This window comes from Parasteatoda tepidariorum, chromosome 4 (genome assembly GCF_043381705.1).
Source record: "Parasteatoda tepidariorum isolate YZ-2023 chromosome 4, CAS_Ptep_4.0, whole genome shotgun sequence".
In the NCBI taxonomy this organism is placed as follows: domain Eukaryota; kingdom Metazoa; phylum Arthropoda; class Arachnida; order Araneae; family Theridiidae; genus Parasteatoda; species Parasteatoda tepidariorum.
In genome coordinates, this window is record NC_092207.1 from 95,686,322 (window position 1) to 95,700,734 (window position 14,413).

The following is a 14,413-nucleotide window of genomic DNA, read 5'->3' on the forward strand; positions in this document are numbered from 1 at the left end:
ATATATATATATTATTCTATTTTATAACCATCGTAGAGCAAATTGACCCTAATTTTTTGATGTTTACGAGTACTAATGCTCAACTCCGTAGCTTGTAATTCTGAACCAAATCCAAAAGACAAGGGAACTTCTGGATCAAGTATTGAGTGAAATTTACTTTCCTGGAGGATTTTTTGATAGAACTAACCAGTATTTGTGTAACATGCAGCTGAAAACACGGAAATCTCCCAAGGGACCTCTAACATATGTAACTGAGAATATTTCATGTCAGCACTGTGGTCGGTGCGAGCCGAGGGCTGATTTTGTATTGCTAGATATCGCTGGGATTCGAACTCGGTGAACCTTATTTGGAGCAGAGCGCTCCATCCCCTGAGCCACCATGGCTCAATTATTATTGTCAAATTCCATAAAGCTAAGGAAAAAAGAATTATTGCCGTAGTATTACATATAATCTGCGCCTAACTATAACAGGACGTCTTTAATAGCATTACTGTATTAAATGTACATTATCATGTTTCCTTACGAGGTTTTATCTGAAAAATGTTCAAGGTTAAAAAAAAGTAGATTTAAATTTTATTTTCCAATTAGCTCTGTCGAGTCACCTTTGAAGATGACTTGAATCGGAATCAAGTTTGCGTCATGAGGTTAGAAACAACTGCTTAGAAATCTGCACAGAACAACCACTTAATTGTGACCATTGGACAGTGTTTTGCAACAGATTGCTATTGCATTATAGTTTTGCCATAATTCTACAAAAGAGCTGGTGCATAAAAAAGAAAATAATTTCTTGGTATAAATTCGAAATTTTATTTCGCGTGCAGGGTAGAGTGAATAAGAGATCATACCTAAACATCATTGAAGCTGATGATTAATTATCTGATGATTTATTTAAATGTCGTCGAGATAGTGTCGCGATAAATTATCAGAGTAATGTGACTTCATTTAATATAACTTTAAACAGGGTAATGCGTCCAGCAAACTACTGTAATATATTGGTATCCGATTTTACTTTAGATTTTGAAGCGTTTGCCACGACATTCTTTATATTTCAATTCTAAAAAGAATTTAGGGATCAAATTAAAAGGGTGTTTCGTAATATATTTACAACCATCTGGCTTCACTCTATTAAAAAGTCTTATTCTGGTTTTCGCCTTCCAATGAGCTGAACCGGGTTCAAATCTCAGCTATTACTGATTGATTCGAATTCCGCATCCGGCTTGCACTGACCACAGTGCAGACGTAAAATATCCTCAGAGTTAGACGGGTCATGGGTTAGGGTCCCCTTGCCATCAGGCTAATCACCAGAGTCTTTCGTGGTTTTCCTCTCCATGTAACGCACGTGGGGGTTAGTCCTATCAAAAAGTCCCCCACGAAGGCAAATTTTCCCCAATACTTGTTCCAGGAGTCCCCCTGTCTCCTGGATTGGTTTCAAAATTGACTACGGAGTTGAGAATTGGTAGTCTTAAGCCCAAAAAATTGGGACGGCTGATCAACGAAGGTTATTAAATGAAATAAAATTTTAAACTGATAAAATGTTTTCAGGATACTTAGTCAAATTTTACTACCAGTAATAGTGACTTTAAAAGAAAAAAAATTGCTATCGTTAGAGCATTTATAGATATGAGCAGGCAACTTTTAACTTTATAAGTTGAAATGCATTTACCAATCTCTTAGAAATAAATATTAAACTAAAAAATATTTCAAGTAATAACATTAAAATTATAATGAATTAAGAAGAGGGTTTTCCGCCGTATCAGTTAGGAAAATTTGAAATGTTAAAGTTAACTTGGATTTTAAAAGTGACTGATGAAAAAACCTGAAATTTATTATAAAGTTATCAATTTATTTATAGCTATTAACTTATTTATTCCTTTTTAACAAGTATATTTAATGCAAATCAAAAATATAACAAGAACTTGATTAATGATAAAATAATGACAAGATATAGAAAAAAATATATACAATAAAAATACATAAAATTATATATAATAATAAAATAAAAATAATGACTAAAAAATATTTAATGAGATAAAACACAATTCAATTTGAAATGATATATAATCTTATTGCATAAAAAGTTCAAATATATATATGTATAAGAAAAGAATTTTAAAAGAAAAATGAAGAAATTTCTATAAAAAGACATACAACTTCTTTTCCTTATCTAATATGAAATAATCATATTTAATACTTTATATTTGACATTGTATACATTTTTTAAGGGAAATGCGTTAAATGTTTATGCATTTTAAACTTTTCTGGGTGATTTTTAACTTTGTATAAATGCCGAATTTTTGACTTTGCCGGCAGCAAGTATACCAGTTAATTATTTATTTGCTTATATACGATTAATAGAATAAATAGTGATTCCTTACCTCAAAAGAATTTCCTGTTCCAAAGTATATTGGTACAAAAGCGAGCCATATAATACAGGTTGTGTACATTGTAAATCCGATAAACTTTGATTCATTAAAGTTCTCTGGTATTTTTCTGGTCTTGACGGCATATACCGTGCAAATGGTTATCAGCAACATATTATAGATGAGCGACACAAGAAAAGATGAGTCCCGGATGCTGCATTTCAGAATCACTTGATTCCTCTTCCCATCCGGGTAATATTGCCGGATACCCGGAGGTTCAAGCAAAAACCACACCGCTGTTCCTATCACCTGGACGGATATTAGCACCGAGGCGATGGCCAGCTGGGACTTGGGACTAATAAAGCTGGGTCTCCGGGCCGATCGCCGGGCGCTCTCGAAGATTCTCGAGATTCGGTTAGTTTTGGTGAGCAGAGAGGCATATATTATGGCGAATGAGAACCCTATGCCGAATCGTTGGAAGCCGCAAGTGATGGGAGTTGGCTTGGCGAGCATCACAAATGTCATTAAGTAACACAGCATGATACCAGTCAGCAGCAGGTAGCTCAGTTCTCGACCTGCTGCCTTGACGATTGGGGTGTCATTGTTGCGGAAGAACACCACCATAACCCAAAATGTGAGCATCATTCCGAAAGTGGCTATGGCCATAGGAACTATGGCGAAGAGGGAATCGAAACGCATGTGTTGCTGAACCAGATCATAGCAGCTCTGCTTGTGTTCATATGGCCACCTACCGTGGCCGCAATCCAGGCACGTGAATTCATCTAGTACGTACTCCCAGGGATCGCAGCGATGACATATCCAGCAACAGACGTCACCTGCTTGTGTTATTTTGATTTCACCTGTGCCACAAGGAAGAGAGCATACTGAGGATGTTAGCTTTCCTGCCGGCCACTTAACATCATTGAGGTCCATATGTAAACCATCGAACCATTTACCGACGACTTTATAGTAGTATGAACTAGTGTTTTCATTGTACTGGTAATTGTAGATGGTATAGCGTCCCAAGCCATCTCCTTGACGATCGAACTTCACCTGGTTCCCTCCGAGATCTGAAAAAAATATCAGAGCCAATTAGGTTTAATTGGTAGAAGGAAGATAAGGGATTGCATCAATTTACTAAAGAGTTATGCCCCCTGTTCACTTCGGTCATCAACACCAATTAATTATTCTTTAAGTGAAACTTTTTACACGAGGGCAAAACTCAGAGATAGTGTTGCACGGAGGTGAAATACACTCATTCTCTTCCGGCTTTTAGTATTTAGATGACGGAGTCTTTATTCAACTTTCGATATTGTCATTATTATTCAAAAGAAAATAAGAATTCAAGCAAAAAAAAAAAGCGTTTAATAGGTTTAATTATAGTTATATTTCGCTCTTGTTAGTTAACCCTTTGCTTACGGTGTACTATGCTGCACCATCATATTGGACCACATGTTGTACCAGCCGTAAGTAAAAGGTTAAAGTTCTCAAAGTGACACTTAGCAATCAATTAAATTTTATTAATGTTATGAATTCGTTGTCCTTATTCAGTTCACATGTTATTCAAGTCAATAAGAGTGCTACTTCAATTCTTCTTCTAATTAAATGCTTGCTTTCTGGCAGATGAGGTTCCTAGTAAACTAATTACATTTCATTAGGATAGTAAGATATTTTGTTTCAAATATGGCTTATTGCAGCTGTAATTTAATCCCCACTTTATACACTTCTGGTAAATATTGTTGTAAGTTTGCAATTAAAAATGAAACAATACAAGCGTAATTAATTTTATTAAGTGCGTTAGTTATTAAAATTTAGTAGTCAACAGTTGAATTGCTACATGCAGAAAGGGCATGCGTCCTGCTTACTATCTTTCGAAAAAGCTAAAAAGTTAGAAAGTTGTTATAGTAACTAATATATATTGTTGTCACGCGAAAATTTTTGTTGTTAACAAAAAAATAGCATATTTTACTAACATACTTTTTTCCTTGACTGATTCAGATTTTGACCCTCAAAATATCTAGCATTCTCTAAATAAATGTTCAAAATTGTATACCTTACAATTGAAAATTTTCCCCGACTATTTTCAAAGAAACTAATCAAAAAAAATATTCACTGAAATTATTTTTACAAAGAAATATCTTATGATAAATCACTTAAAAAGTTCTTCAGAAATGGCGAAAAACGCAAAAAATAAAATTAGCATAAAGAAGTCTTTGCGTCGCTTTCCTGACCATATTTTTTAGATTGCGGCTACCTGCTATATTTTGAGTGTCAGAAATCCTAATCCGCTGAAAAAAAGTTATGTTTATTCAGAGAAAGTGGGTTTTTGTGTCTGATTTCGTAACTTAAAATGCCGTTTGAAGTAATTAAATAGCATATTAAAGGTAACCTCTTCGAATCACTTAGATTAAGTTCCAAAACATAAAGATACAATCATTTGATCAAAAGTTATTCAGGGTGGTCCGCTTTTCACACATTGTGCAAAGAATAATAAGTATTTAAGAGGTTTGATATTACCTTTTGGATAGAAGGCCTTTTTCAAAAAGAAAGGAGTTGTTAAAATCTATGAATGTATTTTCGTATTTTTTATTTCTATTTCCATCAATAGCGATATGGATATTTTTTTAAAAACTAAGTTACGTTTTTTAAATTTCATTAAGAAAAACTTTAGATTTTATTATTAACTTTCTGCTTGTGAGCTCTTCAAGTTTCATCAGCTTTACGATCATCCCCGGTTTTGAAAGTAATGAAGAAAGGTTTTTTTGGTTGTAAGATAGACTGTGCAGCAGCTTTGTTTACAGTATTACCTGTATAAATATCTTACCTATATAAATATACTGAACTATTTATTATATTCATCAATTGCATTTTATTTTATAAATCTGGGAACTTAAGACTTTTTAATAATTAGAATTATATGTTGGCTAGTTTTTATATGAAAAAATTGTGGTAATATTTTGCAATTTTATAATGATACAGAAATTTTTTTTATGTAATTTACCGTTACGTAAAACATGTTTAATCGTTCTATTATATTTGGTTGGATAATTGAATATGACAACAGTTGAACTAGTTAAGGAAAGAAGTTCTTTCAAAATGCTAGGTTTATGAAATAATCGATTTGAAAAATAATAAAAGTAAATATTTTGCTTAAAAAAAAGAACTGCCTTGAAGTATTTAGGTTGTGCAAAATTCTAAACTGCGAAATTCTGATAAAAACTGCAAAATTCTTATGATAAATTACGAAAATAGATGAGAAACATAAAATTAAAAAATTGATAATACAACCTTAAAAAGACTTTTTGAAGTATCAATAGCAATATAGGAAGTCTTTTATTAATCTTGATCACTCATATAAGCTTGAAATATTTTTTGATACTTTAAATATGAATTATTACATTTGAACCATTATTCAAAAAGAGGAGTATATTCCGTCAAGAATATTTAACAATTATTTTAAAATAAAATAAATAATTTTAAATAAAATAAATGCTTTTAAATAAAATAAATGCTTTTAAATAAAATAATTTTATATTTAAAAATGGAAATAATTAATTAAAAAAAATAATTTTATAATCAAATTTCTTTATTTTCTTAAACTGAGTTTTGAAGAACAAACACTTAATATTAACAGAAAAGTTATTAAATGTTAGATGGTTAAATGTTAATTATGTGCTAGGAGTACATTCAAATATGCAAAATTTATATATTTTTCATGTGTATCACAATTATATTCACATTTATTAATATATATTTGCACATATTTTTTTATTGCGAGTAATTAATTTCATATTATCTGTCGTTTTAAAAGTTCGGCTTTCACCATTAAATTGTTATCTGCGGATAGTAAATGGGTGTAATCAATTACATCCATTAAGACGTGATTTAAAAAATTCTGTTGCTAACATCATATTTATAGATTAATGGTGCTAAAAATAGATTCATCAGCATTTTGTTAATGCGTGTTTTTCGGTTCAAAAAAGAAAATTTTGCATGCATTAATCTTCTCTTCATTATAACTGCGGAAAAATAAAAGAGTTAATAATTTTTTTAACGATTGAAAAGATGTTTAAAATTCAGCTTAAAGTGCTAGTTTCTGTAAATTTTGCATTGATTTTAAAATCATCTTTTGCTTTCATTTGCAAGTGTGAAAGATTATTTTTAATTCTTCAAACTTTGTTATATGTTATAGATATTGTATAGAAGCTAGTGTTTTCTTTTTTTTATTAATTTCTCAGAACAGTAAATTTATTAAATTTCGAATAAGAGAAGTCATATAAATATTGAATTATTAAACAATCAGCTAAAATGTAGTAGAAAATTTAATAAAAATGTCGAAATGTGTAAAATTATCAGAATTGAATAACTTAATATAATAGAATTGAATAATTTCATTTTATCATTTTGCTTAATTTGTTTACTATATTTATTAGGTTGTAAACTTCACCATTTCTTAAAAATAGACTCAACAATAGTGATACACTTTGCTTAAAATCATAATATTTTATATTTTTTTATGAAATAAAAATCTACTATTTCTGTTTTGCATTAAATTTTATTTTTCCTCTGAATTATGTTAGAAAACATAGGATCGGCATATTTTTTTATAAGTAGATTTAACAACATAAAAAAATTTATATTTTGAATACCGATATTCTATTTATAATTTTAAGGAATACTTCCTTTCACATGTATTTAATTTTATATTTAAGTTATGCTTGAAAGAATCAGAAATGTCATTATTTCATAATGAATGATGTAACAATATTAAACACTTTTATACTGAATTATGAAACCCTACATTTATATGTAATTAATGTGTTTTAAAAGTTTTTATAACGGTTTTATGTTATGTTTGAATAACATGGGCTTCAAAATTTATTTCCTTCTTTTTAAAACATGAAAAATAATATCGAAACAGTTTAATTTGAGTCATATTGATTTTAAATCTTTGTTTCTCTTCATTGGCAGGGAAACATTTTCAGAATATTTGCATACTTAACGGGGCATAATTCACTTTTTATGACATTAAACAAGCGAAAAGTAAAAGGCAGGTAAAAATTAATACACAAAAAGAAAATAAGAAAAGTGCCTTTAAAGAAGAAAAAAAAGATAATATTGACATAAATAAAGATATATCGTGATGCTCTTAAGAAAGCGGCAGTTGGTTCTTACTTTTTTCATTGATAGTTTGTAAATATCTTAAAAAAAGTTGGGAGTACTAAACAGCAATATTGCAAAAATTTTAATTTCAAGATATTGACAAACATAACATTTAAAAAATATATTATAGATTTAAAACAATCTTACTACCTATATTTTAAGTAATTGTGAAAGTTATCTATCATATATCACAATTGAAATTGTCTTCAATATCTAAGAATCTTTATAAGATAAAGAAAATCATGGTGCTATTTTGAATTGACTCTTTTAATAACTTAATTTAAAATAGCAGCGAATTGTCTTAACGTCAGAGAATTTTATATGAAATGATATTAATATTTTCTTATATCACTTTATTTAGTGGTATTTTGCATTTTAAATATTAAATCATTATATATATGGTTTAATTGGTTTTAGTATTATACTTATTTAAATAGTCTATTTGATGCTCGCATAACTATTATTTGCGTAAAATGTAGTTTTTATATAATTCTTAGACTTATAACTTTTGAAAATGATTTTTTTGTGGAAATATATTTATTGAAGGGGAACAATATAAATGAAAAACTCAATAATTGAAAAGCACGATAATTGAAACACTTTTATTACGCAACTCACAAAGTTATAAGTCAAAGTCAAAGTTATAAGACATGTAAAAATATTGCATAATTATGAGCTGATTAAACTGCCTAAATTAATGCACTGTAAAAATTCCAGATCAAATTACGGTAAAAAGTTTCGGCTCTATGGATGAATTATATGTAAAATTCATCTCACCTTAATGTCTATCTTTAACGTAAAATATTATACCGTAATTCTGACCAGAATATTCATTTAATTATATAGAATTAAGTGAATTTAAGGAAATTATCACTATAAATATATATTAGGTACATTAGAACGGTATATTGGATTTTGTCGTTCCGTGACATACTCAGCAAAAATTGATTTTAAGAGAAAAAAATTCAGTCACCCTGGGTGCTGGAAATTTTCACCGTAGTTTGATTTGAAATTTTTTACAGTGTATGCATAACTAATATCTTTTTGAAGCTATCTATATTTATAGAAAATAACTGCAGGAAAATTCCTGATGTTCTAATTGCTGGATATCATCTGTATACTCTATTTTTTCGAATGGTTTTTCCATTTTTATCAGAACCTCGCAGAGAGCAGCGCTTTAAATCTGAAATTTTCCAACACAATGCACATTCTTTATGAACCGTTTTGTCTCTTGAGTTATTTATCGATTTCAGATATAGATAGATGATTCAAAAAGGTGCAGTCAGCAGAATTTAGAGATAGTTCGAAACGTCAGACGAGAAATTCTGAGTATGGATTGATGCTCTCCATTTTCAATCGCTAAGCAATACGTATCGAGAATCTATAATGAGAAAATCTGAATAGTTCATTTTTTTCCTTAATGGAGGCAGACATTTTGAAACAATATTTAGAGACACTTATTGTAATTGTAGTTTAATGTTTTTGGCATAAATATTTTGGTATAAATGTCGTAGCTAAAGGTATGACATTTCAACAAAAGCGTATTCTTGTTGCAGTTCTGAACATTTTACTATAATATATAGAAGAAAAATAAAGAAAAGAAATATTAAATTTTAAATCAGAAAGAAATATGAAAGTAATTTATTACTTTGTTATTTTTGCTAGCAATTGCAAACTCTGATTTGGTGACAATTGCTGTACTTGTTTGAATAAAATCTAATCACCTTATTTGAATAAAAAGGTATAAATTATTACATTATGCATTGAGAAAAAAGAGTATGAACAAAACTAAGCGATTTTGATAAAACTCTTTGCTTCTCTGCATCTATGGGAACTCCAAAAGGCTCTGTAATTTTTACCGAATGATTTTGATAAAACTAACATTAAAAAAATGGTTTTACAATCTGAGATAAAATTTGGTAATTTTATTATGTTTCCTTATAGCATGCCATATATTTTACCAGAATTTTTTTCTCTGTCTGATGGAAGAAGAAACTAAAAAGTAATTTATTACTCCGTAATTATAAAGCAATTCATTACTTTATGTGATCCAAAACCAGAATTACAGACGAGTGCTACATATTTTAATGTTTGATTACATCAGCAAAAAGAAGATTAAGAAAAATTATTAAATAATGAAAAAGAATACAGAAGAAATATGAATTGATTACAAATTTAACACATTTGATGTCATTTATTTCTTCAATAAAAAATATTTTGTACAACAATATGCCTTTACATATAGCGATTTCAATCTCTAGCAAAAAATTTACCACGAAACCTTTATATTAATTGATTTTCTAAAAGTTTTAAGGAAATTTAAAGTAGATATTTAAAGATGAATTAAAGAAGCAAACACTGCTTTTAATAAATATAATGTTTTTTTCAATACATTAAGCTAAACTGGAACATTAGAGAATGGTTTCGTCTTCTTTTTCTGCGGCTTGTTTACATTGTTCTAGTGAAGCCCTAGTGACGTTTCTTCAGTGTCGTTCATTCGGACCATTTCATTAACTAAATATTCATTCTCCAATAAGGTTCAGATTGAAAATAATTTCATTTTGACTTTATATATGCCTTTCTGAGTTGTAATAAAAGGATATATAATACGTTATTGAATTTGTCCCCACAAGCCCGATTCAAAAAGGTGCAGTCANATTAAAATAATATTAAATATAATTTTTTGTCAAATTTGTTTACATTTTTCTCACTAGATCCCCTCTTCCTTATAATATGACTGTATATAAACTTAGTGTTCTAACTTTAGCCTTCTTCAGAATAAATTAAATAAAGACGATAGAATCCCCCAAAATAGAAACGGAATTTAATCTTGTGAACACTTCCGTTAAGATGGAATCAATAGGTGATGTCATCAAAAACTGATGAAGAATGTAATTGGCGGCAACCACAACCGACTTAGCTATTCTGAAAGTTGCCATCACACGGCGACTGAATTTCTTTCAGGATGGAAGAAGTGGTTCGAGAGTAACAAATGATGTATATAAATTGTAATCAAATCAAATAAGGCCGCCGTAAGTAAAGAATGATTCTTGGCAGAAAGAAAAGGTAGAATGAGTCGAAACACTTCACGGATGTTTGATTTTGAAGTGCATTTTTATAACTTGAATGTAAATTATGAAGCAGCTAACTTTAATGTATTTAAGAACGAGCAATCATTGTGTCTCTATGTTTCTTCAATTTTGGAATGTGTATAACTGGAAATAATTTCATTTAATTTCGCTTTTGAAATAATTTAATTTAATTTCGTTTATGAAATAACGTCATTTAATTTCGCTCTTGAAATAATTTCATTTAATTTCGTTTTTGAAATAATGTCATTTAGTTTCGTTTTTGAAATAATTTCATTAAATCAAAAATTCTGAATTTTCATAAATTGTTTGTCATTTTGGAGTCCAATGTCTACTTTGTAGAAAATTCGGGTGAAAAGGCGCTCAGGATGTCGGTACTTTTTCCCGTAAAATCCATTTTTACCAGAACATGATACTGAACAAAAAATCCGATATTCCGTATTTTTTACAGTAATGATTACCGTAAAATCACCTTTTCATCAAATTAAATATATATTCCTTTAAAAATGCTGTATAATATTTTACAGAAAAAAATGGATTTTACTGTAAAATGGATTTTATGGATGATGCACCAAAAGTGACTATAATTTATATTGTAATTTGATCCGGAATTTTTTACAGTGTCGCTAATTTTGTTTCTTACCGTTCCAGTCGTATATCTGTTGTATGTCATCTCTTCAGAAAGCTGTAGTAAATGTATAGATACGATACTGTTTACTAGGGTGAAGCGAAAAAAAAGTTTTCGATAATTGAAAAACACTACCTCCTAAAAGTTGCACATGGACTTCCTGAATTCTTAGAGAATTTTTATGCACCATCTTCACTCCCCCCAAAAGCTTTAAAAGTTGGACTTTTTTCAAAAAACAACCAATTTTCGTAAATTTTTCAAATTTTCAAAACTTGTCAAATGAAAACAACTTGAATGAAATCTTCCGAATTTTCGCAGAATTTTTTAGATATTTTTACTTTTTGCAACAGCTAGAAAAATTCTAAAATTTTGAAAAAGCTGTAAAATTTTAAAAGTTATCCAATTTTTAAAAATTGTCAAAAGAGAATACAACACCTCACAAATGTTGCGAGGACACTAAAATATTACTTATGAGTTGTTTCGAAATTTTTCTGGTTTATTCTCCTCTTTACTCAGTAATTGACACTGGAGGTTATTTTTCAGCTTTTTTCATATGTGAATTTCATGCTATTACTTTTTCATACTATTGTGAGGCTTATAAAACTACAACCAGCAGTAAACAAGAGAGAGAAAACTAAAGAGTACACCATAGCTTCACAAAAGTAGCATTTATGGCGCTGATTTACATTTGATATTTTATAAAATCACATTAGATTGATTATAAAATCACATTGCAAAAGAAGCTAATTCAATTAAGTGGGTCGATGGATCTAAGTTCCTTGTGCATACTCAAAAGACTTTGTTTAGAATAGTGAGATATCTAGCATACGAAAGTTTCTCATGGTTTAAAAACATCAAATTTAGTGGATGTTTACAGGCAGAAACTGCTTGACTTATATTCATTAAATATTTTTGACCTGTACTGAGATCAAATTTTTCATATTTTCTTATTTCTGACGAACTTATTAGTGATAGGTGTTTGCAGTTGATCAAACTCTTATCCATTGGTCTGGAAAAATCTTGAGAACTCACTGTCCGACCAATGTCACATTTGAGTAAAATTCGAATGTGTCACGAGTGATGGTACATTTGAGTGAAATTCGCAACCATTGAAGATCTTTTTCGAACTCCTTTTAAGCAGACAAATAAGGCCTAATTCCATGCATTTTTAGTTCCGTCGCAACCAACTACAATAAGTTGAGAAGCATTAATTGCTTCGCTAATTAGAAAATTCAAAATAGATTCCTTTATATCTGACACTGAAAGAGTTCATGGAAAGATGTGGCCAAGTCAAATAGTTCCTAGTTTTTGAATAATTGATATAAATATTGTTCTATTTTATATCTGCGATGCGACTGACTATATTTTGTCTTCCATGGAAATAAATATCTTGAACTTAGATTTCTTATTCTGCTACCTAATTCTGCAGATTTAGTTTAAGCTTTCTTTGCTTTCATTGTATTCTAGATCAGTCTACAATGATCGAAGAATCTTTGTTTTTCATAACTTCATCTTTTATTTTTTTCTTTGTATTTCCTCAGTTTTTTTCTCTCTGTAATGATACAGAGTCGGCAGCACCGGGTCTATCCGGAATTCCATATCTAGCACATGTTCCAGTAAATGTTTCACGATTTATTCTGGTTTGGGATATGACTGAGGTTGAAGGTGATGGAGAGCCCGAGACTTTCGGTACTTCTTTGACATGGAATTTAAAGTTTTCACAATGCGCTTCTTTTGTAACTAAAATGTTCTGATTCAGCTCGTTTTCCTAAAATTTGGAAACTTATGCTTCGCCTAAAGCAAGATTCGTTTTTTATCTATCCATCGTCTAATTAACAGTCACAGACTTGCAACTTAATGGAACCTATACCCATTCATATTATAGTTTTCTAGCCAGGAAAAAACCTCGATCTCTAGATGAACTTTTCGTACTTCTTTACAGCTGCGATGCTCGTGATAAAAGCACTTGCACACAGCTATGTCAAAAAATTGTTCCGTTTCTTTTGTAAAAACATCAATTTTGATCCTGCTTCTTTTTTGTGGTAGTACAATTTTAAAATTATCAAAATCCTCTTGCGTTCACTTTTTATCATAATAAATCTTACAAATAAATTTGTCGTCTCAAAGGACTTTTACCCAGTGGGAACAAGTTTTCTCTGTGAAAGTTACGAAATAAATCTTCAATTACACCAGATTTTAATATTTCACGTTAGTAGAATTCGTATTTGTTTCAGGATTGAATTTGATCAGCTATTGCAGGAGTTCGAACCTGGGTCACTTCATTCGGATGTACGCGCTCTGCCACCTGAACCACTGTTGCTTATCTATTTTACAAGGAAGAAAAAGTGATAGAGAGAATTTCGTTTCAATATTGTGTCAATGTGGCAATAAAGTCAAATTGATGGTTTATTTGTATTATGTTCTTAACCATAAAGTAATTGCTAAAATGTAAGAACAAGTATAGAAAATAGTCGTTAAATGATTGTAGAAAAGTAGAGTTATATTACAGAATGCAAAATAGCATGGCTAAAACTAGAACTTCAACTGACGGTTTTAAACCATTTGTGATTAGGGTTAAAAAACGGAGATAAGCCGTTTTGTCTACAAAACAGCTTTAAACCAGTAAATATACGGTGAAATTCTGAAAAAAACAATGGGAATTTTTGCATTTGGTTGCATCCCACTACTATTGAAACTACTCGTCTCTTTACTTTTTATCAGAGATGTATAATAATTTTTGTAAGGTATTATTTAGATTATTATAAGCATTAAATGCCGTTGCGTTTATTACTCGGGTATGGATACTTCAGACAATAAGACAGACTAAAAAGTTTAAATTGAGCATATGGGGCTAATATGTAATTCAACAGGAGACGAAATTAAATTATTCAAATGAATGGTTAAATTGTTATCGAGTAGAGGATAATCATTGGTAAATTTAATTCATCTATATTTTTGGACTGAAACATACCTTCTAAAATCATTTAAAGCATATTAATTGAGCGTGAGTTGATTAAAAGAACATTTAAACGAATTTAGGCGCAGTTATTCCTCAAGCATAATCACTAACTCAAAACGATCTGTCCGCTTCTGCAATAAATCGAAAGGGGATGAATATATACATTTTGTATTCTAAAAGCGGAAATAATTGATGGACATTCCGGCGAAATCTA

At 29.9% G+C, this 14,413-nt stretch overlaps 1 protein-coding gene across 2 annotated transcripts in view; it reads right to left on the bottom strand.

The window, feature by feature from the left end:
* The window catches only part of LOC107455042 (metabotropic Glutamate Receptor), a 154,105-nt gene that overhangs the window by 37,104 nt on the left and 102,588 nt on the right, over positions 1–14,413 (bottom strand). For both annotated transcript variants that reach the window (XM_016072440.3, XM_016072442.3), the window contains exon 4: positions 2,376–3,430. In XM_016072440.3, the coding sequence (XP_015927926.1) occupies positions 2,376–3,430 (1,055 nt within the window). The remainder of the gene's footprint in view (positions 1–2,375; positions 3,431–14,413) is intronic.